This window comes from Choloepus didactylus, chromosome 19 (assembly GCF_015220235.1).
Source record: "Choloepus didactylus isolate mChoDid1 chromosome 19, mChoDid1.pri, whole genome shotgun sequence".
In the NCBI taxonomy this organism is placed as follows: domain Eukaryota; kingdom Metazoa; phylum Chordata; class Mammalia; order Pilosa; family Megalonychidae; genus Choloepus; species Choloepus didactylus.
The window spans coordinates 45,008,701-45,029,708 of record NC_051325.1 but is presented as its reverse complement, the minus strand read 5'-3'; the positions used below and the strand labels follow the sequence as shown (position 1 = coordinate 45,029,708).

Sequence of the window (21,008 nt, the reverse complement as noted above, 5' to 3'; positions counted from 1 at the left end):
AGCATGTTGCCTGCAGGAAAGGCTCACCTCCCTGAGCTAGGACTGTGAGGTGTAGGAAGCCAAAGAACCAGCAAGAACCTGAGTGTCACTGCTCTGCCATGGGCTGCTCTACCCAGTTCAGTGGATGGTGTGAAATATTCTACATTGTGATTCCAGGTCTCTTGGCCTGAGAACCAGAACTGGCCCCTAATCTGTGAATTTTGGGAAATTATGTCTTTGGCTTAACTTGTCAAACAGGAAAGGAGCATTCTGAACCAACAACTCTCAGTCCTCCTTTTGCCTTGATTTGTCTTTTAAAGAAAAAAATACAAACTTGGTCTCTTCAAAGCCACTTACCATGCTTTGTACATACATTAGGAGGGATTGTGCCAGAATCATCTGACTCCGCTTACCTGTATCTGTTCAATAAGTGACAAGAGATCTTGTGTTGATTCCCCAGGCTGGCATTTAATGTAGCCGGGAACAACCTCTTTTGTCTTTTTGGCATCATTTTTGAGCCAGCCCAGTGCAGACCTCTATGGAAACAGACACGGGAAAGGCAGGACCTTCTTGACTGGGTCCTGGGCACAGAGTTTTTGGTTGCAAGCTTGAGGAGCAGCCAGACTGGCACCAAGCAACCCACTCTGGAATGCGCGTTTTTGAAAAGGAGGTTTCTGTAGAACTGGGAAGGGCTTTGGTTGCTTCTTGCTCACCCCAAAGCTGGTTGGCCAGTGACCCTGGGCTTGCTCTCAGCTGGCTGTCCTGCCCCCAGCCCACTGCCTATGGAGGATGGGCAGGGAAGAGGGGGCAGCACACCTCCTGTGAGCCCAGAGTTGAGCTGCTTGACCTGAGATGCTTCCAAAAACTCCTCCCTTGCTTCTACTGTAGAAAAATAATCAGGCAATTGTCTCTAGTTAATAAGCCCCCAGACAACAGGCTTTCCCCAGCCCCCAAAGAGCTGACAAGTTAAAGGGAAAAGGACATGAGGATGATTTATTTGGCAGTCAGATCTTAAGAGGGCAGCAGAACTAGCGAACTGGCCAACCCCGACCCAAATGTGGCAGTGGGTGTGTGTGTGCTGAATGCTGGCTGTGCTACGAGGCGCCTTTGCACCCCAGGCCTGGACCCCAGTCTCTGGCTGGAGGGGTGGGGCCTACCTTCCTGCCTTCCTTTCCTCCTTGGATCTTTTCACTAGCTGGACAGAGCTGCAATAAGCACAGCAGCTTCACTCAGCACCTGCCTGCCTATTCCCACCTATCCATGAGGCAGGGAGCCCCTTAATCCCTTTTCAATCCTAAAGGAAAGCAGATTGAGTTGTCTAGGCTTTAAAAAAACAAAACAAAACAAAACAAAACACCAGAATGGGCTTGGTCATTTTCTTCTCTGCCACCCCAACCCCACTCCTGACAGTGCCTCCCCATCCCACACTGAGCCCCTCCCAACATGGTGGCAGCACCTGCCCTCTCCTCTCAAAGGAGAACTTGCTGCTCCAAGTTCCAAGTTCCCCCCACAAGGGTGAGGAGCAGGAGGAGTGAATAACTTAGTTATAATACCACTGAGAAGAAAAACAATACTGCGCTTTTTAACATGACCCCCTGTATCTTTCAGGCTGGGTTGGTGTCCCCGGCCACGGGCAGCGAGCCCTTGTGCTGTGTCCTCCACCTTACGCAGGGCAGGCCCCAGGGCCAAGCTGCGAATTGCAGGGGCACCTACGCCCTCACCCTACCCAGCTATGGTTTTAAAGCTACAGGACAATGTAAACATTGTTTCCCTGGCCCAGCAAATCTGCTCCTCCTCCTCCTCCTCCTCCTCCATTCTCAGGAACGTCAGCAGCTCCTCAGAGCCCCGTATACAGCTGCTGGCGAGACAGCCTCTCTCCAAGGGGCTGAGGCCATGGTCCTGGCCCCGCCAGATGGAGGGCTCCATCTCCAGAAGTCAGGGCCAGATGTGTGTGCTTAATGTGAGACACAGTACAGTTTTTGCCTTCACTCAGAGCTTGGGCGTGGAGGCCCAAGACCGTAATACATCTCATTAATGGCTTGGTTTTTTCTAGCACTTGCTGCTGGAATGCAGGCTCCAGGCTGCGAGACCAGGAAAGCTGCCCCGGCAGGCCGCTTCCAGAGAAACCAGTTCACAGAGTTCCACAAGGTGCACAGCACCTGCTGCTCTCCAAAGAGCCTGGAGCCCAACTAGAGGCGGTGGTCTCCATTGACCCGAGTCCTTCGTGGGGCCCTGGAGAGAAGGGAAGGGTGACCTTAATGCAGTGGGGCCCTGCAGCCCACTCGGACAGTCCAGAGCCAGACAACTGTCACTTTTCTACCAAAGAGAAAGAAGGCCCTGAGGAAGCAGGACGTAGCCCTGTCTTCCAATCCCTCCACACCCCCTGCTCCAAGTAGCTTACTGGTTGCCAGCCTCTCCACCTCCTCACCTTCGTTCCCGGCCATCAAAGTGGTCTGCGAGATGCTCCTGGGAGCTGCGCAAGTCCTCAAATGGCTGCTGGTAGCGGGCTTCGAAGGAGCCTTCCCGGGCCCGGCTATGGAAGAGCTGACCCGAGGCATCGGAGCCCCGTTCCCGCAGGGATGTGCCGCTAAAGGGGCTGATGTCACCATTCTCCTGCTTTGACAAGGGGCAAGGACAGGAGCTGACTCTTCTGGACCCCTCGTGGCTGCTGCCGGCCCTCCTCCCTCCCCAGGCCCACCCGCCCTGCCGCAGTCACCTTGGCTGGGAAGATGTCAACCTTGACGAGCAGGGAGGCCAACTCCAGGTCCTCACTGTAGTTGTTCTTCAAAGGCACAGCTCTGTACCCTAGGGGAGGAAATCCTGGCCCTCAGCCTAGGAGGCAGCCAAGCGGGGGCCAGCCCCACCCTGGCAGCAGGACGTGCAGGGCCAATTCTGCAAAGGTCCTCACCTGTCTTCAGGCCTTTCACCAGGAAAGTAGCCTGAGCCAGGAAATTCTGGTCACTAAACATGTCTTCCTCATACACAACGAAGCGCAGGAAGGCAAATTCCGGGTTACTGATTTGGAATTGGAAGGGCTTGGCCGGCCACACTGGGTTCAGTCCATTGTCCACTAAGAAGCAAGGGCAAAGAGCTCAGGCCACTGCCAGAGAGAGGTGAGGTCGCTGGAGGGGAGGATCGGGACAGTGACGGGAGAGCACAACTCACCCACAAACTCGGTCTTCTGCTTGGTGTTGTCATACTCTGCTCCGGCCACCTCAATCTCCACAAAGGGACACACGATGCCTCGGCCGTTCTTGGGCAGATGCCGGGCCCCTAGCACCTGTGTGGGTGGGCAAAGGTGGGACAGGATCACCTTTCCTGCTCCCCCCGCGGCCAGCACCCCACCCCCAGCCCAAACCAGCTCTAGGAGCCCCGGTGCCCGGGAGGAGGGAGCCCTCTGCTGGTCCCAGGCAGCTGCTGCCAGTAAAAATCTACTTGAAGTTTTAGCTTTGGCCAAGACTTTCATGAGAGTTTTGCATTCTGCTTCACATTCAATCTATGTCTGTTTTAATGTGGAAATCTTTAAAATTACTTGCCCTTAGGGAAAAAGTACAAATCTTTTCTCTGGGGAGCGGAAGCACATGGTCCCACGACTGTGCATACATCCCGGATGTGAGCAGCTCGCCCTCTGCTCTGCCCTTCCTCCTCCTCCAAGACTCTGCTCAGGACATCCCTGGAGCCCCTTAAGGCCAGGCAGGGCCCGCTCTAACCCAGCTTTCACCCAGAGGCATGTCCAGGGCACTTGGGACTGCTGCAAACCAAAGGGAGCCCTGGGCCGCTGCTCCTATTCTCACCCGGGCCCGGTGCATGGCTTCTCCCTACTGGCACTGGCTCCCTGCCCGTCCTCTGCCACACTGAGCAGCCTCCCCCACTGGGCAGGGCCTCCCCAAGGGTGGCCTTACTGGACCAAGCACTGGCCACATCTAACCCAGCAGCCTCAGCCTTGGGTCACTCAGAGCCCAGGCCCTGAGTTGCCATCCCACCTCCGAGGACAGTCCAGCCTGCCTCAGGCTCAGGGCGAGCCCAGCTCCACTGCCTCTCTCCACTTGGGAACTCAGCATGCACACTCTCCAGCTGAGTAGCCCCCTTTCCCACCCTGGAACCCCCAGACGAGCACAGCACCCACCTCAACACAGATGGTGCATGGCTCCAGCCCGCGCAGGCTGCTCTTGTCAAAGGGGTCAAAGCCCTCGTCCCGCATGGTGCTCGGCTGCAGCACGTAGCCACAGTGCCCACCAGCCATGAAGAGGGCCTGGTTCATCTGCATAGGCTTGTCTGGAAAAGCCCATCATGGAGGGCTCCAGCCCGGCTGCCTGCAGTGCCCTGCCCCCCACCAGCCCACAGGGCGGTCTCCTCACCTGGGGTCTGGAAGTTGAGGGCCACCAGCTGACTGCCACAGATCCACATAGGCAAGGGATCGTAATTGGAGGAGTCCAGCCGCTGGCCCTTGGGGTAGATGCGGGAGAGCTGCAGGCGATTGTACTGGAGAAACTTCTTGCCTTTGGCCTTGTTCACATATTTCTCAGCCTTGGTTTCCGGGAAGGACGACATGTCCCGGTAGCAGGCACGCTCTGTGCCAATCTCTGAGCCAGACAGGAAGAGTGCTTACAGAGCCTACCCCCAACGAAGGAGCTAAACCTCCTCCTGCAAGGTGAGTCTCCCACCAGCCACTCCTCACAGGCTCATCCACCACGGGGGGGACACCCTGCACCACCAGGCACCCCAAGCACACGCACGCCCGCCTGGGTCTGGCCCTTACTCTCTTCATCAAAGGGAACAGGCCGGCAGTAGACAACAAGCTCGGACAACTCCAGGGCAATCTTCTTCCTCCGTTCCATCATCTTCCCCTCGGTGAGCTGGGGACACAGGCAAGCCCCTGCAGCCCCAGGCTACAGCCCAGCCCGAGGCAAAGGAAGCTCCCCAGCCAGCCTAGAGCTGGCCCTTGCTGTGGTTGTCCTGGGCCCCTCTCCTGCTCCCCAGCCCCGTCCAGGTCCCATTTCACAGTGAACAAGGTCCCTCTGTCCTCAGCCTCATCTCAGAATTGTCTTTCCTCTCCTCATCCTGCAACCCCCCTGGGAGTGGAATCCTTACCACCACCCCTGGCCCCAGTGATACCTCAGGGCTCCTGCGGTTGGCCTGGCTCCCCAGTGATGCTTTTCTCATTACCCAGCCTCACCCTTAAGCAAAACACCTCCCCTTGCCGCATGACCTTACTGCGTACCAGGGCGCCTAGCTCAGTCTCCGCTGTGCCCTAAGGCCACCACCATCCATGAGGACAGTCCTACCACCACCCTGACCTTCAACTTTCATCTCCTCAGTTCCCTCCACTCCAATGCAACCCCCCTCTCCAAGGCCAAAGGCCCACACTTAGCCCTAAAAGCCCACCACCTCCAACTGCCATCTATCGGTGGCTCCTCTATTCAGGCTCTCCCTTTTTAGCCTAGACCCCAGGATCTCTCTCTTCAACCACCTGGCTAACCAGTACCTTGTCTTCTGGGACACACCTCTGGGACAATGTCAACATCCCATCCTGTCTCTGCTGTCCTGCCTGGCTCACAGGTGATATTCCCCAAAGCAGCCACAGCTCCGTCCGGTAGCCCCTCCACCCCACACTCAAATGCACCAGGGAAAATGGTCCTCAAGTAGGAATTGCCTTCACCCTTGAGTACTTCCTTCTCTCTCTTCCTCCAGGCTCAGTAAGTCATCCTTCTCCTCCAGAAAGTGGGGTCCTGCAACCAAGCCTGGGACCCAACTCCTCCCCCGCCCTGTAAGCTCTGTCAACTGTCAGTGTTGAAGAATGCACGAATGTCAGCCTCCAGCACTCTGTTCCCATTCACCGCCAGGCCCCACAAAAGCCTGTGCCCTGGACACAGCTTCTTCCTCCCTGCTGCCCCCTACCATCCAACCCTGGCCCAGCCACCGACATGGCTCTCCAGTGTCACCAGGGCTATTTGCTGCTACCAAATTCAATGGGCATGTTCAGGTTTTCAACTTGCCTGTTCTTTATCTTGGCAGTACCTCTTGGCACGAGATCCCCTCCAGCCTCTGGCCTGGCTTTCTCAGGTTCTTCTTCCTTGACCACACCCTCAAACATCAATTTTCTAGTAGTCTGCCCCAAACTCTCTTCCTCCTCTGTAACAACTTGTCCCTCCTAAGCCTCTGGGCTACCCACTCCTGCTTCCAGCCCAGGACTTCTCAGCACTGGCCTTGTGTATCTAACTGCCCAATGACATGTCCAACCCAACACATCTGAAATGAAATGGCACTTGCTGGCGACACTTACATGCCACCTTGCTGCTTATGGACTGTTCTTCCTGCCTGGAGCTTGGGGTTGTGACTAGCTCAAGAGGCTGCACACCCAGAGGCTGCCTTGCTGCGTGGAAGTGGCTGGTGGTATGAGCCAGAGGCGTCAGGCCCTGACAGGCGCCCACATCTGCCCACCCAGGTCCTCACCCTGGCATCTGCTGTCTGGGCCACTTCCCGGATTTTTTTCACCCAATCCTGCAGCTCCTCCTGTGAATCGGCAGCAACATCCAGGGACCAGTGTGCCACTGACGCCATGCTGATAGAGAAGACGAAGAGCCGGCTGTTCTTGCCCTCGGGGCGGATGGCTGGGAGGGTGAGAGGACAGAACTGGGAAGGGTATCTCTGTGCCCTGCTGCACGCCCAGGCCTGGCAAGTTCTACATCACTTTTCATCCTCACCACACCCCACGCACCCAGACACTACTCCTGCAAACCCATTTCACAGATGAACAAACTACAGCTCAAAGATGAAGCCCAGGTTCAAACTGGATCAGGCCTCTCCCCACCCCACCTCCCAGTCTCTATCACACCCCCATGACCTAACCCATGAGGATCTGGCATGTCAGCTGGCCCCTGGCCCCCTTGCTCTGCTGACTGCTCCACCGTGCCTGGTGCAGGGGAGAGCACCCAGGATCAGAGCCAGGAATGAAGGAGTATGCAGAGGAGAGGGAGAGCTCAGAGTGGGGACAGCCTTTGGGGGCTCACCAATCTGACAAGCTGGCACATCCAAGACCCCCCGCAGCAAGTCCCCCAGAGGGCTGTTCTCATCCAAGTGCTGTGGGAAGCAAAGCCCAAGGGGTCATCAGCATGTCTGCTGCACACACATGGATAAGGGATGGTTGTGCGCGAGACAAGTGCATGTGTGCCTGGACACACGCACGTGGCATGCATTTACTCGGGAACAGGAACACGGAGAGAACCAGGTGTGGACCCGCAGATGATGGTTGCTTGTGCGTGACCAGACTGAGTAAAGGTATGTTCACCGTGTGGGACTCTGGGTGGGAACCCCACAGCCGCTACCATCCCTGCACCCCCAAGTACCCCAGCCTCACCTCCCTCTCAGGCTCCAGGGCTGCTGGGCTGACCATTTCTTCCACATAATTTGATGGGAACCACAGCTGCTTCTTCCCCCCGTAGTCACCCCGCCACCTGCCAGAACCACAGGGTACTGATCGCCAGCTACCACACCCCGAGGAGGGTTCCCTTTGCTGTGGGGTCCCCCCATCTATACTGTCCCAGGCAGGCACTGCTGGTGTATACGGAACAGACGCTCTACACACATTCAAGGCCTAAAGCACATGCAGGCCCCGTCCCTGGAGACCCTTCACATGCCAGCGTCTGCTATGCCCGGAAGTCCTGGCCCACCCCCACAGCCTTGTTACGTTCAAAGCCTGGGCTCTCCAGCCCAGGGGCCAGGCTCACCAGCCTCCCTCTTGCTTCTCCACGTTCTGGATGATGGCGCTCTTGGTAAATGTGAGCTCGTCCTCTCTTTGTGCCTTGTAGTCAAAGAGGGCTTTGACTGCACACTGTGGGAGGGAGGCTCGCTGTGAGGCCATGGTCCCTCCCTGCCTCTCTCCTGACCTGGGAGCTTGTGTGTACACCCAGGTAGGTCTGGCTGCCCAGCCTGGGCTCAGGCCAGAGGCAGATGCCGATTGCCTGCCACCTCTCCTGTTTACAGGCCTCACTGCTGGCCCTAGAGGGAGCCTCCTTGACATAGCTGCTTTGGGAGAGAGGTCAGGCCTCTGTCACAAAAGCTCTTCAGGATCCAGGTGCACACATGCGAGGCCTGCCCAAGGCCACAGGGAGAACTTCGACCCCGCTCCCGGAAGTCGGGCTGGCAGGCTGGGAAGGGAGCACCCCCAGGGACCATGGCTGGGAGCCCGTCACTCCAGTGGGAAAAGGAACTGTGTTCACTGAGGGGAGGAGCAGGGCACAGACTCATACCTCTTAGGCAAATTAAAAAAAAAGACGAAGTTCTTGCCTGGCAGATCACCATGAGGGGTGAGAGGCAAAGAACAGTTTTCTGGCCAGTGCCCCCGCACCCCCTCAAGGAAGGAATGGGGGTTCCCTCTGGGAAGCACAGTCTGGAAAGGTCAGTGCTGAGCCCCAGGGACAGGGGCTGGGGAGTGGGTCACCCTGGAAGAGCTGTGGTTGCACGGCAACCACATGTCTCTCTCAAATTTCTTGGGCCTCAAAGCCACAACCACCACCTCACCACAAAGACCACATCTTGGTCCAGGGCAGAGAAATGCAGGCCCCAAGTAGCCGGGGACCCTTCCGGCTTCCTGTGCTGAGGCAGAGACTGTACCTTGAAAGTCGGCATAGGGTTTGCCTCCACATAGAAGCCAGGGTTGCGTCCCTCATACAGGGCCCCGTAGTCGGGCTCCTGGAAACGGACAGAACGGGATGGGTTAATGTGCTAGAGCCCAGGGCTGAACAGCAGCTTCTGGCTTCTAACACCCCCTCTCCCCAACACAGCCGACTGCCACCTGCGCCGCCTCACCAGGACAGCAAGTCTGCCTCTGCAGAGGCCAGGTCTCCCCCTCTCCCCTCCACACATTCTTACGCTCAAGGCCCACCCATGATTCTAAAATTTTTCAGTTCCTGGAGGCCCAAATTCCAACTGCATCAGAGCGATCTGCAGCTGAGGCAATCGCTATCCTAGCTCAGTGGCTCCTCAGTTCACCACTCACTCCTCCCGCCCCTCCAGTGAGCAACCCTGAGCCACAGCAGTCTTCTCCCTGCCCTCCGTGTCCGCTAATGACGTCTCCTGACTGGATCTCCACACTCCCTCCAGCCCTGGGCTCCTCCCCTCTTCCTCAGGCCAGACCCTGGTTGAGCGCCCTCCCTGCTGCCTGCACCAGTGGCCCTGCCTTCACTCCTCACTGGGCTCGGCCACTGGCAACTCCAGCCTCCATGCAGGCCACCAGTAGTCTCCTCTGCTGGGGAGAGAGTCTAGTCTGAGCTCAGCTTCTATGGCCCTGCTCATCTCCCCAACCTCACAGCCTCATGGCAACCTCCAGCACACATGACAGTCCCCCGGGAGCTGCAGGCCTTCCTCACCCCATGCCTCAGCTCACAGGCCCACTTTGCCTGAGTGCCTGCCCCTCTGCCCGGCCTAAAAGAGCCCAGCCCCAAGACACAGCTCGAACGTCACTCCCACAGGACACCTTGTACTCACCTGTGGCCCCCAGCTGGGCTAAGAGGCCCTCCCAGGAGCCTTCCCGTCTGGCACATCCACACTTTCTAATGCCCGTGAGATTCGGGGCTAACATTAGCTAGCCTGGGGAGTTCTGGAGGACATACTGGTCTCTACTGCCTCTAACCTGTCAGGGACCCAGCCACCGTGTCCCCTCAGTACATGCCCCCTTCAACCACTGTGCCCCCTCACAGCTGTGCCGATCTTCTCCAATGCCTCTTCGTTGATGGGATAGCGCAGCTTCATCTTGCGGTAGAGTGGATGCTTCTCATAATAGCTGATGAGGTCAACGAGGCTGTCAAACTCTGAATTCCCCAGCATCACCATCTGGCCCTCCTGCTGGACGCGGCAATGCTTGATCTTGCCCTCAGCCCTTCACAAAGAGTCAAACAGGGTCAGGGCAGCCCAGACACAGGCGAGGCTCTGCACCCCTCCTGCACCCTTGGGCTGCAACCCTCACCGGAAGGAGATGGCATAGGAGTTGGGCTCGTTCCGTTTCCGTACCAGGAAGGCCCCATCCCGGGGGACGCGCATCAGCATGTGCTCAGCCTGGGCCCTGGTCAGGCTCGCGTGGTACCACCTGAGGACAGGCCCAAGTCAGGCCCAGCCGTCACCACCCATAAGGCTGCCCACACCCTGCCAGCGGGCTCCCTCTCACTCTTTGCTCTCGTGAGCATTGGTCTGTGGGACAGGCTCTGAAAGGCGCATCTCAAATTCGTTGCAGCGCAGGGGCACCTGCTGGTAGTGTGTGATGAGGTCATAGAGTGAGTCAAAGACGAGGTTGTCTGTCAAGAAGAACTTGGGGGTCCCGGCATCCTGCCGGGAGTGAATGCGGCAGTGCTGGACTTTCCCGTTCCGCCTGAGTGGAGACAGAAGGGGCAGTGAGAAACAGGCCGGAGCCCGAAGACCACGCTCCGTCTCAAGCCGGGCATCCAGGTCTCAAAGGGCAAGGCAGACGTCAGAAGCTCAGGTAGGGGCAGTCCCGGAGGAGGGGCTAAAAGCAACCAAAGGGTGTGTGCATGTGGGGACAGATCAAATGATATTCCACACAAAAGCCGGGAACCAAAGACTGTGGTTCTCTCCTGTAGAGCTCGCAGACATGCAGGGAGCAGGTTACCAGAAAGACAGCGTGTAGTCGCCCACGAAGGTCTCGCTCTCGCGCACAAGGAAGGAGCCGTCCGGGGCGCCGGTCTCAACGCAGTACTCAGTGAGCAGGCGCTCGGCGATGTGCCGCCCGTCCCGCCCTGCCCCGAGCTTGCCGTGGAACCACTTCTCGGTGGAGTGCAGCTCGGCACTGCCACTGGCCTGGGGGGCAGGAGGGTGACCGCAGAGGCTCAGGCGCCACACGGCAGCCATGCAGACCCGGTCCCGGCCCCCAGGCTGGACCTGCCCTCACCTCCTTGGGCTCCTCCTCATCCTCGTTGCCCTGAGTGCTACTGGTCTCTTCAGAGTAGTAGATCTTGCTGCTGGTCAGAACAAAGTAGTGGGGGTACCACTCCTAGAACAGATGGGAGGGGGATGTGTGAGGAGCCCCCTCTGGCCACCCTGGCCCCCTCCCTGGCCCTGGCCCAGCCCTCACATGGTTCACAGGGTCCTCCAGGTAGAGGATGCCGTTCTTGATGGAGTTGCTGATGTCATTCTCCGAGTACATCACAGAGCTGGGAACCTCCTCGTAGGCGCTGCCCTCGGCCAGCTTCTTGTGCTGCGGGGGGCAGGCCGGACATGGCAGTGCAGCCTGGAGCCCCACCTCCCTGCCAGGGCCCAGCCACCCACCCCACTACCTTGATGAGGATCTTCCTCTTGAGCTGGTTGGGGGAGGGTAGTCCATCGGCAGTGATGTCCACGGGCTTGGTGAGCAGCGTGTCCCCGAGCACCTTCTTGAAGTACTGGGCCATGTTCCTCTGCTGGGCGATGCTGCAGTGGTCCTCGATGGACAGGATGACCGGGTACCTGCAGGGAGAGGGCCAGGCGGTGGGACACAGACCCTGCCATTCTCCAGGGGCCTCAGCTCAGGCCAAAGAGCCCCTCAAAAAATGAGGCGTTAGGAGCTGATGGCCTGAGGGCCTCTTGTCTACAGAGGCGTGGTCCCAGAGAAGAGGTGAGCATGGCTGCTGGAGGAGTGCTCCTTCCAATGGGAAGCCCTGGAGCTGGTCTGATTACGGTGCCTGCGCCAGGGCTGTGAGGGGCTCTTCCACACCATGGGCCGCAGAGATGAGAAGTGTCCTCCAAATTTTGCTGTTGGGGATCCCTGGTGACCCCTCAGTGAGGGAGGAGACACAGGTTCAGGGTGAAGAGGACCTGGGGAACGGGCCACAGGGATGCAGACAACTCCCTGGGCTGTGGGCTCTGGAGGGCCAGGCGTGGGCAAGGCAATGGGTTAAGGAAACAGCTTTTGAGGATGGGAAGAGCTTGAACGTGTTCCACAAGCTAAAGAGAAGGACCCATGAGTAAGATGGGCCAAGGGTGCAGGAAACAGAGGGAATGACCGGGAAGCAAGGGATCACAGAGGAGAGGCTGACAGAAAGGGCAAAGACATTTTAGGTGCAGTGAAAGGTGGGGAGTGGGGACAGGGCATCTGAGGGGCCCCTGTCCCACCACCCACTCACTCTGAGGCCACAAAGGCGTGCTCCTTGATGGTGTGCAGTACGTCCGAGAACTTGATCTTGGTGGTGAGGGTGTGTCCGTGGTAAATGACTGGCATCCCGTCTGGGCCGTCCCAGCAGTCCACTAGGGAGCAGCATCACGTGGTCAAGCAGGCAGGGCCCCCCCCACCCCCACCCCCGCCCGGCCCCCACGCACACTCAATGCAGCGGCAGCCCATCCGCAGGCAGCGAGCATAGGCCTCCAGGGAGGACTCGCTGGAGAACTGGTCCCCGGTCAGGTACCTGAGGGGAAGGACAGGCAGCTGAGGCCTGGGGGCCCCCGCCCAGAACAGGTGGTAGGCGGGGGAGCCTCACTCACGTATTGTGCGAGGAAGAGATCCAGTAGTGCGAGAGGGGGTTGTTCATGGTGTCTGGGCACACCGCATCCAGCTGCGCGTTCCACACGCTGTTCTCTTTGGAGAACAGGAAGGTGACAAACTGTCCAGGAACAAATGGAGAAGGGAAGAGAAGCTGAGCCCCTGCCCCGTCCCACCCGGGATGGGGTGGTGGACGAAGAGAGGGTGCTCAGTCTCCCAGCTGGGTGGAGGAGAACCTACTTCCTGGGGCTCAGGTGGGGCCCTCATTAACCACCCCCCCCGTCTCTCTTGGACAGAAGGGTGGAAAGTGTGGCTCACCTCATCCAGGAAGAAGTATGGTTCCTCGATCTCTCGCAGAGGATCACGGAGGAAGCTGAGCATGAACTCCTGCACCTGGAGCCGGTCAACAGCCCACAGCTCCTTATGGGGATGGGGGACACGGTGAGAGCAGCTGGCAGTGATGCCAGCCCCCACCCAATGGAACCCCTTGGCCAGCCCCAGCCCCACCATACCCCCTGGTACTCGAGCAGGAACTGCTGGAACTCAGGAAGGGACACTCGGCAGACCTCCGGCCGCTCCCCAGCCCTGGGGGGAGGGGTGGGGTGGGGTCAGCGTCCCAGCAGCCAGCTCGCTAGCAGGTCCCACAGACAACAAAGGGCCCCGGGAAGGCAGAGACCAGCTCATGCCAGCACAGCTGCCGGAATGGTCCAGCTCTGCCATGGCTCACCCCCTCCCACTACCACCCCCTGGACCGGTAATAGCCCAGGGGAGAGCTGAAGGGGGAACCAGGGAGACCCCATCCTCCCCCATCAAACCAAACCTCAGAGCACTGGCTTCCAAGAAGGGGAGGTCCATCTGCAGGAGACAGAATCTGGTCAGAGCGAGGGCCCTCGGGAAGCAATGTGGGAAAGGGTCTCTAAGGAAGAAAGGCTGGAGCACAGATGGGGACAGGCCTCAAGAAGAGGAGGGCTGGAGAGACTACACCCCAAAGCCCCCAAGCAGGGCAGCAGGGCCAAGGCAAGCAGGGGTGGGGGGGTGGGGAACAGGGGCTGTGGGAGGGAGGTGGCTCATGCACCGTCTTCTGGGCGCTGTACATGAGGCTGCGATACAGCTGAGCAAACTGCCCATAGGTGATGTCCCCACTGCGCTGCTCCAGGTCCTGGCAAGGCACAAGCGGGATTGCCATCAGGCCCCAGCCAGGGCTTGGTCCCCCCCGCCCCCCCCCCCCCCCCGCCTGCAGGGCTCCAGGAGGGCCTTACCGTCAGCCGCTCACGGAGAAAGCGCATGTTGGGGACCCGGTAGTTGACCTGTGACAGCATGTTCTTCAGGTCCTTGGCTGATATACTGAGAAAAGAGGGACACCCCAGGGGCCTCATCCAACCCCTCATGACCTCTGGCCTATGGCTGAGGCCCTGGGGCAGGAGAAACACCACTACTCTGGGAACCTAGAAACCTGAGGGTGAGACAGCTTAGTACCCACAGGGTGACCAGGGAAGGTCCCCTCCTCTCTCTCGGCCTCGGTTTCCTCATCTGAGCAAAGGGAAGCCCATGGCTCTGGGAAGAAGGAAGGGAACAGGCTCAGAGAGAGGGTCAGATGCAGGGAGTGGGCCTCACCCCAGGGGCCTGAACCTCCAGACTCCTGGCAGGGCTCCCCTGCAAATTCCCTGTGAGAGGAAGCTCCCACGGCACTCCCTACCTGCTGCCCACTGGGCTGCTGGGAGTTTGGTCCTCAGAACCTGGGGCTCCCAGGCCCCACCAGCACCAGGTGTGGGGGACAGGGGGCAACCTCAGCCAAGTACACTGGGGCCAGAAACTCCTCAGAGAGAACACACGTGGCCTGGCTCCAGGGGATGTGACCTGCCTTCCAGGGGTGCCCTGTCTAAGCTCTGGAGCTAAAGGACACTGTTGGACCTGCAAGAGGATGGAAAAGACGGGGAAAGGAAGGCTTTCCCTCCTGGATGATGAGTGTCAGGAAGGGAAAGGTAGGTCCACTGCTGCCTCCTGCCCCGGGACCTGGCAGGCACCAAAACGTCCTGGGGCACATGCTCTGGACTGAGTGACGACTGCTCCTTGCAGCAGCTCCACGCAGTGAGCACCGTCTGCCTGTGTGCAGGCACCGCGCTGGGAGCCTTGGAACTTCACATCCACTGGGGACACTGGCATTGTTAGGATCCTGGTTTCCCAGGTAAAGGAAATGGGCTGTTTCCTAATTTTCTGCCTTGTCAACCTTTGACTCTAGGGAATCTTCCCCATCAGCATAGCCAAGTGTCTCCCATCTGAAAAAATGCCTTGCCCTGCTTTACCTCTCCAGTTCCCAGCCCGTTTCTCTGCTCCCCTCTCACAGCAGAAGGCCTTGCATCCTCCGCACTCTTCTCCCACTGCCTGGAAGCCCCTCTGTGCGGGCTTCAGCCTCACCCTCCCGCCACTGCTCTTCTCCACGGCACCAATGGGTGGCTCTCAGTCCCCAGGGCTTCGGGCGATGCCTGGCCCAGGTGACCACTCCCTTCTCCCCGAAGCACATTTTGCCCTGGGCTTCCAGAACTCTCCGGGTTTCCCTCTTCCCTCACTAGCTGCTACTTTCCAGTCCCCTCTGCTGGTTCCTCCTCATGTCCCCATGCCGCAATGTCACAGTGGTTTGGGATCAGCCACGGGATGTCTTCCTCTTCTTGCGACACATACCCCCTTGGGGATTTATTCAGCCTCATGGCTTTAAATATCTGTGATACGCTCCCAAGTTATCATCTCCAGACAAGCTCTCCCTACATGTGTTTTTGACAACTCCCCTCTCAAACCTCCACCTGGATATCTGACAGGCATCTTAGACCTGAACTCCTGAGACTCTATCTTGCCAGCTGCTCAGGCCAAAAAGCTTACCGCCAGCCACAAATTCCTTTCTTTCTCTGACACCCCCAAGTCAACCTGTTAGCAAATTGTTTGACTCTACTTTCGAAATACAGTGTAGCCAGAAGCCAACAACTTCTTACTACCTCCGTCATTACCTCCTGATCCAAGCCTCTCACTTCTTGTACCTGGAACGTTGAAACAGCCTAACAGAGCTCTCTGATTCTCCACACAGCAGCCAGAGCACTCCGGTTCAGCTATAACCAGGCTGTGCCACATCTTTCAGAGCAATGGTCAAAGGTCCTCACCACGAGCGCTCACCTGCTCTGGCCCACAGCACCTCCTGACCTCACTGTTTATGCTTCTTCCCTTGCTCATGTGGCCCCGGAGAACTGGCCTCACTGCTTCTTGAACACACCAGGTCATGCAGGTCGTGCAGGAACCACCCCCAACCCCAATATCCTTAGAGCTTAATCTCACACCTCCTTCAGTTCTTAACTCAGAGCTAGCCACCAAGTCAGCAAGGCCTTCCCTTGTGCATCCCATTTAAAAATGGACTTCTCATGCTCCTGTAACGCCCTCGCCCCTTCTGTTTTATTTTTCTCCATAGCACTTACACCACCCAACATACCAACTTTGCCTGTTGTTGTATTTATTATCTAGGTCCATGATGGCAGAGATTTTAAACTAATGCTAGGTGCTCAATAAACACTTGCCAAATGAATAAATGAAGTACAGAAAGGTGAAATCTCGGGACACATGCCTGTAAGAGGCAAAGCCAAGATCACAACCGTAGGTCTCCAGCAATTGGTTTTGGCTCCCGCATCTCTCCTTGGCCCCTCTGGCTGCCACACCAGAGCCACAAAGCCCTAAGCTTCCAGGCCCCCAGGCCTCACCTGCAGGACAGCCAGAGCCAGTGTGGCCCAGCCTCACCGCCAGTCCCGCCAGTTCTGCACTTCCTGCCTCTGTTCACAGCGGCAGGGCACATGGAATACTGTCACTGTCCTCTCTCCTCGGCTCTCCCTACCCCTTCTCTCCTCAGGCACTAGGGTCACCAGAGGGCTTTCTGCATAAAGCTACTTATGCCAGGACCACCTGCCCACCACCCAGCCCCCTTGAGGCAGTTCCAAGCTCAGGGCCAAGTGACAGAGAAGAGAGCCTAGGGCCTCTGGGCAATCCAGGCAGTGCTCAGAGGCCTGGCTGCCATTCCACCCGCCTACCCACTCTGCTGGGCTACAGCCGCAGCTCGCTACCTACCGTTCCTCACGATTCCGATCCACCGAGTAGAACTGCTTCCGGAGCCACCTGGAGAGAGAAGCCTGAGGTCAGGTCCACGGGGCCAGGCCTCGGGGAGATCAGCAGGCTGAGTCTGGGCACACAAAGGCCTGTGGTTCCTGCCCTGCTCCTCTAACTGCCCCCAACCCTAACCGCATCAGGGGTGCCTCTCACCTCTCAATCTGCAGGGGTGTGGCCGCCTGCCAGGTATCTTCCATCAGCCAAGTTAAGCCCTTGATCCACATGTTCACTTCATCCTCAGACGTGGCTATGAATGAGGGGCAAAGAGCCAAGCCTGTGGGCACAGCCTCCTCCCACTGGGCTGGGGGCCAGGAGACTTGCCTCTCCACCACCCCCTGCCTCCTCTAGCCCCATGATCCTACCTTGCAGGCTCAGGGTCTTCAGGCGGAATTCCATGCCATACAGGATGACAAAGCAGTGTGACTGGTCGGGCCGGAATGCAGGGTCCTCCTGATAGCGGTCAAAGTCCCGTGAGGTCTTCCCTGGACGGATCTCCTTGATTTCACGAATATCAACTAGGAGGGTAGTGAAAAATGCCAATATCAGGCAGGGAGTCTCGGAGAGGTCAGGACCAAAAGGAGGGTGGCCTGGTTTCCTTGCTCACTTGCACACACTCACTCAGTAAGGAACAGGAGAAGACACCCCCGCCTCCCCAGGAGTCAGGCCAAGACCACTCAGAGTCATACAGGGGGATGCAAGACGGCAGGGCTGAGGCTAAGGAGAGACCTCTGCAGAAGCCTAAGAAGGTGGCCTGGGGAGCAGGGAGCTCGATCCTGTGTAACCCCCAGCCCCCACCCCTCACTGCCAATCCCGGCTTCCTCTCTGACAATATGGGCTCAGTCACTTTGATCTGGACTCTGAAAAAAAAATAGGCACTCAAGGCTGCTCTGTGAGGCCCACTTTCTGACACAAAGTACATACAAATCAAATCGTGAAGTCCCAGTGGCAGGATGAGGCTGAGCTGGTCCAAATGGGTCTCAGAATCCACAGGAGGAGATAGCCCAGGCCCAGGGAACTGCCGACCCACAACGGCCCCTCCAAAAGACAGCCCCAAACACACCTCAGCTGCCCGGGGCCTTGCCCACCTGCTGTGCTGGGGACAGTTTCCGTATCCTAGCACCAAAGGGATTGTGCATGCCCCCTGCTCTCCCACAGGCCTGCGTCGGCCGCTAATTCGAAAACACCGCCGAGATGGAATGATCTCTCTCAAAGGCAGGGAGGCACCAGCAAAAAGCTCATCATGGGTGCTGGGATCAGACTCCGAGCCCCACCCTGCACTGCCGCCTGGCTTCAGCGGAGTCACAGCCCCTCTGGCCCCAGTCCTCTGCCCGTGTACAAGTACGAGCAAGGCGAGGTAGGTGGTAAGATCAAAAGTGCAGTAATAGTTAAGAGTGCCCAGCACAGGACATGTAATGCTGGCTCCAGTCCTCTGCCCCTCACCAGTTTGCTGAGCCACAGGGTCTGCTCCCAAACCTGGAGAGGGCCCCAACCTGCTCCACCACAGGGAAGGCTGCCCCAGACCACCCCTGACCCTGGCCCAGATAAAGAGATGACTTTCACCGAATACTCCCTTAGCTCCTGGAACCTCTTAAAATGCTCTAAATCCAGACTGCCCTGGAGGATTTGGCTCCAGGAGCAGTGCCAGCCCCACCCCACCCAAATGCACACCAACCTGGCAGGAATGACCTAAGGGCCAAAAGTCCTGAGGCTCTTTTGTCCCTTCAGCCAGTCATACCTATCCCACCTTGAACTCGGGACATCACTTCTGCCCACCCCTGACTCCCCTGCCACAATGGTCTTTCCTACCTTGACCCTCACCTGTGTCCTCAGCAAACTCCTCCAGCCTGACCCCCCAGCTGAGGGCCCTGATTTTCCTTGGGGCAGCTCTGCCTCTTAGCTCTCCTCAGTCACCCATCCTTCCTGAGTCTTTTTATAAAACAGTTCTGATCCCACCAGACCCCACCGAATCCCTCCAGAGGTTTTCCAGGTAAGGCCCCACCAGTGTTTGCCAAATGACTAAATGAACAAATAAAAAGAGCAGGCACCTGGGTGGTGGGAATGGAGGGAATTGGGTCACAAAGACCAAGCCCAAGAAGACAGAGTGTCCAAGGATGGAAGGAAGAGATGGCTAAACAGAGGAAACAGAAGATTCACCACAAACGCTGTCCTTTGAAACAGAAACTAGCAAGTTTTTCCACGCAGCGCCCTGCCACCAGCTTACACGCACAAGCACTGCACGCACACCCTCACACACACAGGCACACAGGCCAGGGCCTCCTGTGGTCCCTAGCCCCCCTCCCCTTCCCCAGCACACATGCTGGTAGGCCCTAGGGGAGCCTCGGTGCAGAGACCACTCTGGAGGAAGAACAGGCCCCCACCCAAGAGAGGGAGCAGGAAAGCCAGACACCTAGCTCTCCCAAGGCCCCTGCTGGCCATGCCTTGTCCCCTGTACTTCCTCCTGTAAGGAGGTGCCAGCCTGGCCTCAACTCTGTTGAGCCAATAGCAGGCTGGAAGGAGCTGGCACCAGGGTGTGATGCTCTACTAGGTTCTTGAAAGCCACATCCTGTGCTACCTCCCAACTCTAACCCCCCACCTCCTGCCTCCCAGAACCAACAGAGTAGACCCTTTCTGACAGAAGCCAGGACTGATTCCCCAGGGACTGTCATCAGGGGCGGGGACGCCCTGAGAAAGGCACTGGAATCTTACTGGTGCCGGTGGCACAGGCTGGACCCTCCCAGCACAGTCTGTGTCAGAGCTGTGGTGGGTCAAGAAGGGCAGGAGGAGAGACCTTCCCAGGACCTGGGAGCTGGGGCTGGGGGAGACCTACTCCAAGGCAGGGGAGAGGAGAGCCTCAACATCCCTCAGAGCCACGGGGAGACCATGCTCAGGGCAAGGGGAAAACAAAAGCCAGGGGTACTGGGAGGTCCTCGCTCTGCAGGCAGCAAGAGGAGAAGGGGCAGCTGGCTGCCAGGCGGGCATGACAGGCAGCAGACAGCAGCTGGGGCTCCCACAGATGAAAGAGGCCCAACCCCCAGACTCACTCTGGCTCCTTGAGGGGCACTGGGGTACTGAGCAATAACCCCCGGAGCTGTGCCAGGAACCGGCATCACTGGCCAGCTCTGAGGGCCCAGGGGCTTCTCAGGAGCCAGGCCGCCTGGGCCCCACTCTGCTGTACACCCCAGCTCTCAGCCCCCCCACTCCTTCAGGAGCCTGCCCTGACTATTCCCTTCCTGAAGTTGCCCAGGCCCAGGGGAAGAGCTACACAGATGTCAAATTCCAGCTGTGAGGCCCTGGGCACCCTCCCCCTGCCCCCACTCCTCCAGCCTCAGCTTCCCCATCAGTAACCCCGGAATGCCCCCTGTCCCAGGGTTGCTGTGAGGCCAGTCAGGAACCGCTGGTCCCAGCAAAGTCTGGAGGCCCAGCGCCAGCAACGTGGGGCCATTATAGGCTGCCTGCCGGGGCTCTGCTGGGAACAAAGTCAAACCTAGGAGAAGCAGAGGTGGGCCATGACTGCCCCAGCCCAAGCAGCTACATCCCCAGCTCAAAACGGTGCTTTGTGGGGTGGAGGACTGGGTGGGGAGGAGTGGGACCCTCGGGGTGTCCAATTAGGGTGTTCAGACATGCTGTCGGCCAGGGGCCGCTCCCAGAGCCCCCTGCCCAGCCTATCCCAATACACAGTGCCCCGGGGCCACCTGCACACTCACCAGCATTCTGACACATGAGTGCCAACCCCCCAAATCACACAAAGGTGGTGGTGTACTAGAATGGGTGATCTGAAATCACCGAAGTTCCAAATCCTGCCTCTAAACTTAGAGCTAAGGCCTGGGGCAAGTTTGCTATCTTCTCTGGTTTCCAACTGCTAAAACAAAGGCTTCAGTGGGGAAAGACCCTGCATAAATCCTTCATGTATAGACAGACCACTACACGGTGACACCCAGATGGGAGAGCCAGCCTCGGGCCTGCCCTGACCACCCCAGACTTGCTTTTGGTTTTGCTTTTGTTTTTATGCAGAGGGAAAGGTGCTTGCTGCCTGGCACTGGGGTCAGCTCTAAGCACAGGGCAGAATGAAGCAGATTTGTAAACTCAAAGCTTAAAGAACAGGCTGGGGAGAGTGAGAAAGGTGATTTTCCTTTTCCTTCTCTTTCTTCCTCTCCCCTCCTCCCTTCCTCCTTTCTAGCTCAGGAGTAGCCCCCTTGCCCGAGGCTACAGAGACTAGAGATGAGCAGCAACTCAAACAGAGCACAGGGGTCAGGCAGGCCTGGAGAGCAGGTGCCCTGAGGATGTAAGGCAGCATGACTGCAGGCAGTCACTTTCCCTTTAAGAGCCTCAGTTTCCTCCATCTGTGCCGCAGAACTAAGCATAAGCACTTTGGAAGCTGTGAAGCTAGACATCAATGGTAGGTATTGCTGCTGTTCTCCAAGCCGGCTTA

At 58.1% G+C, this 21,008-nt stretch overlaps 1 protein-coding gene across 2 annotated transcripts in view; it reads right to left on the bottom strand.

Moving 5' to 3' along the window:
* Positions 1–274: 274 nt before the first annotated feature.
* Positions 275–21,008, bottom strand: part of PLCG1 (phospholipase C gamma 1) — a 38,234-nt gene continuing 17,500 nt past the window's right edge. Inside the window, exons 3-33 of one of the 2 annotated variants that reach the window (XM_037811727.1) lie at positions 16,942–17,094; positions 16,733–16,826; positions 16,541–16,588; positions 13,702–13,786; positions 13,518–13,601; positions 13,263–13,297; positions 12,955–13,027; positions 12,761–12,862; positions 12,445–12,563; positions 12,283–12,368; positions 12,090–12,210; positions 11,265–11,433; positions 11,063–11,185; positions 10,880–10,981; positions 10,601–10,788; positions 10,142–10,342; positions 9,944–10,063; positions 9,676–9,856; positions 8,593–8,670; positions 7,707–7,810; positions 7,337–7,433; positions 6,990–7,059; positions 6,433–6,590; positions 4,739–4,835; positions 4,338–4,562; positions 4,106–4,254; positions 3,145–3,259; positions 2,888–3,049; positions 2,696–2,784; positions 2,408–2,595; positions 275–2,211 (exon numbers count right to left, since the gene is read on the bottom strand). In XM_037811727.1, coding sequence (XP_037667655.1) covers positions 2,169–2,211; positions 2,408–2,595; positions 2,696–2,784; positions 2,888–3,049; positions 3,145–3,259; positions 4,106–4,254; positions 4,338–4,562; positions 4,739–4,835; positions 6,433–6,590; positions 6,990–7,059; positions 7,337–7,433; positions 7,707–7,810; positions 8,593–8,670; positions 9,676–9,856; positions 9,944–10,063; positions 10,142–10,342; positions 10,601–10,788; positions 10,880–10,981; positions 11,063–11,185; positions 11,265–11,433; positions 12,090–12,210; positions 12,283–12,368; positions 12,445–12,563; positions 12,761–12,862; positions 12,955–13,027; positions 13,263–13,297; positions 13,518–13,601; positions 13,702–13,786; positions 16,541–16,588; positions 16,733–16,826; positions 16,942–17,094 — 3,659 coding nt within the window. In that variant the 3' untranslated portion in view covers positions 275–2,168. The remainder of the gene's footprint in view (positions 2,212–2,407; positions 2,596–2,695; positions 2,785–2,887; positions 3,050–3,144; positions 3,260–4,105; positions 4,255–4,337; positions 4,563–4,738; positions 4,836–6,432; positions 6,591–6,989; positions 7,060–7,336; positions 7,434–7,706; positions 7,811–8,592; positions 8,671–9,675; positions 9,857–9,943; positions 10,064–10,141; positions 10,343–10,600; positions 10,789–10,879; positions 10,982–11,062; positions 11,186–11,264; positions 11,434–12,089; positions 12,211–12,282; positions 12,369–12,444; positions 12,564–12,760; positions 12,863–12,954; positions 13,028–13,262; positions 13,298–13,517; positions 13,602–13,701; positions 13,787–16,540; positions 16,589–16,732; positions 16,827–16,941; positions 17,095–21,008) is intronic. The other variant, XM_037811728.1, reaches the window with a different exon arrangement.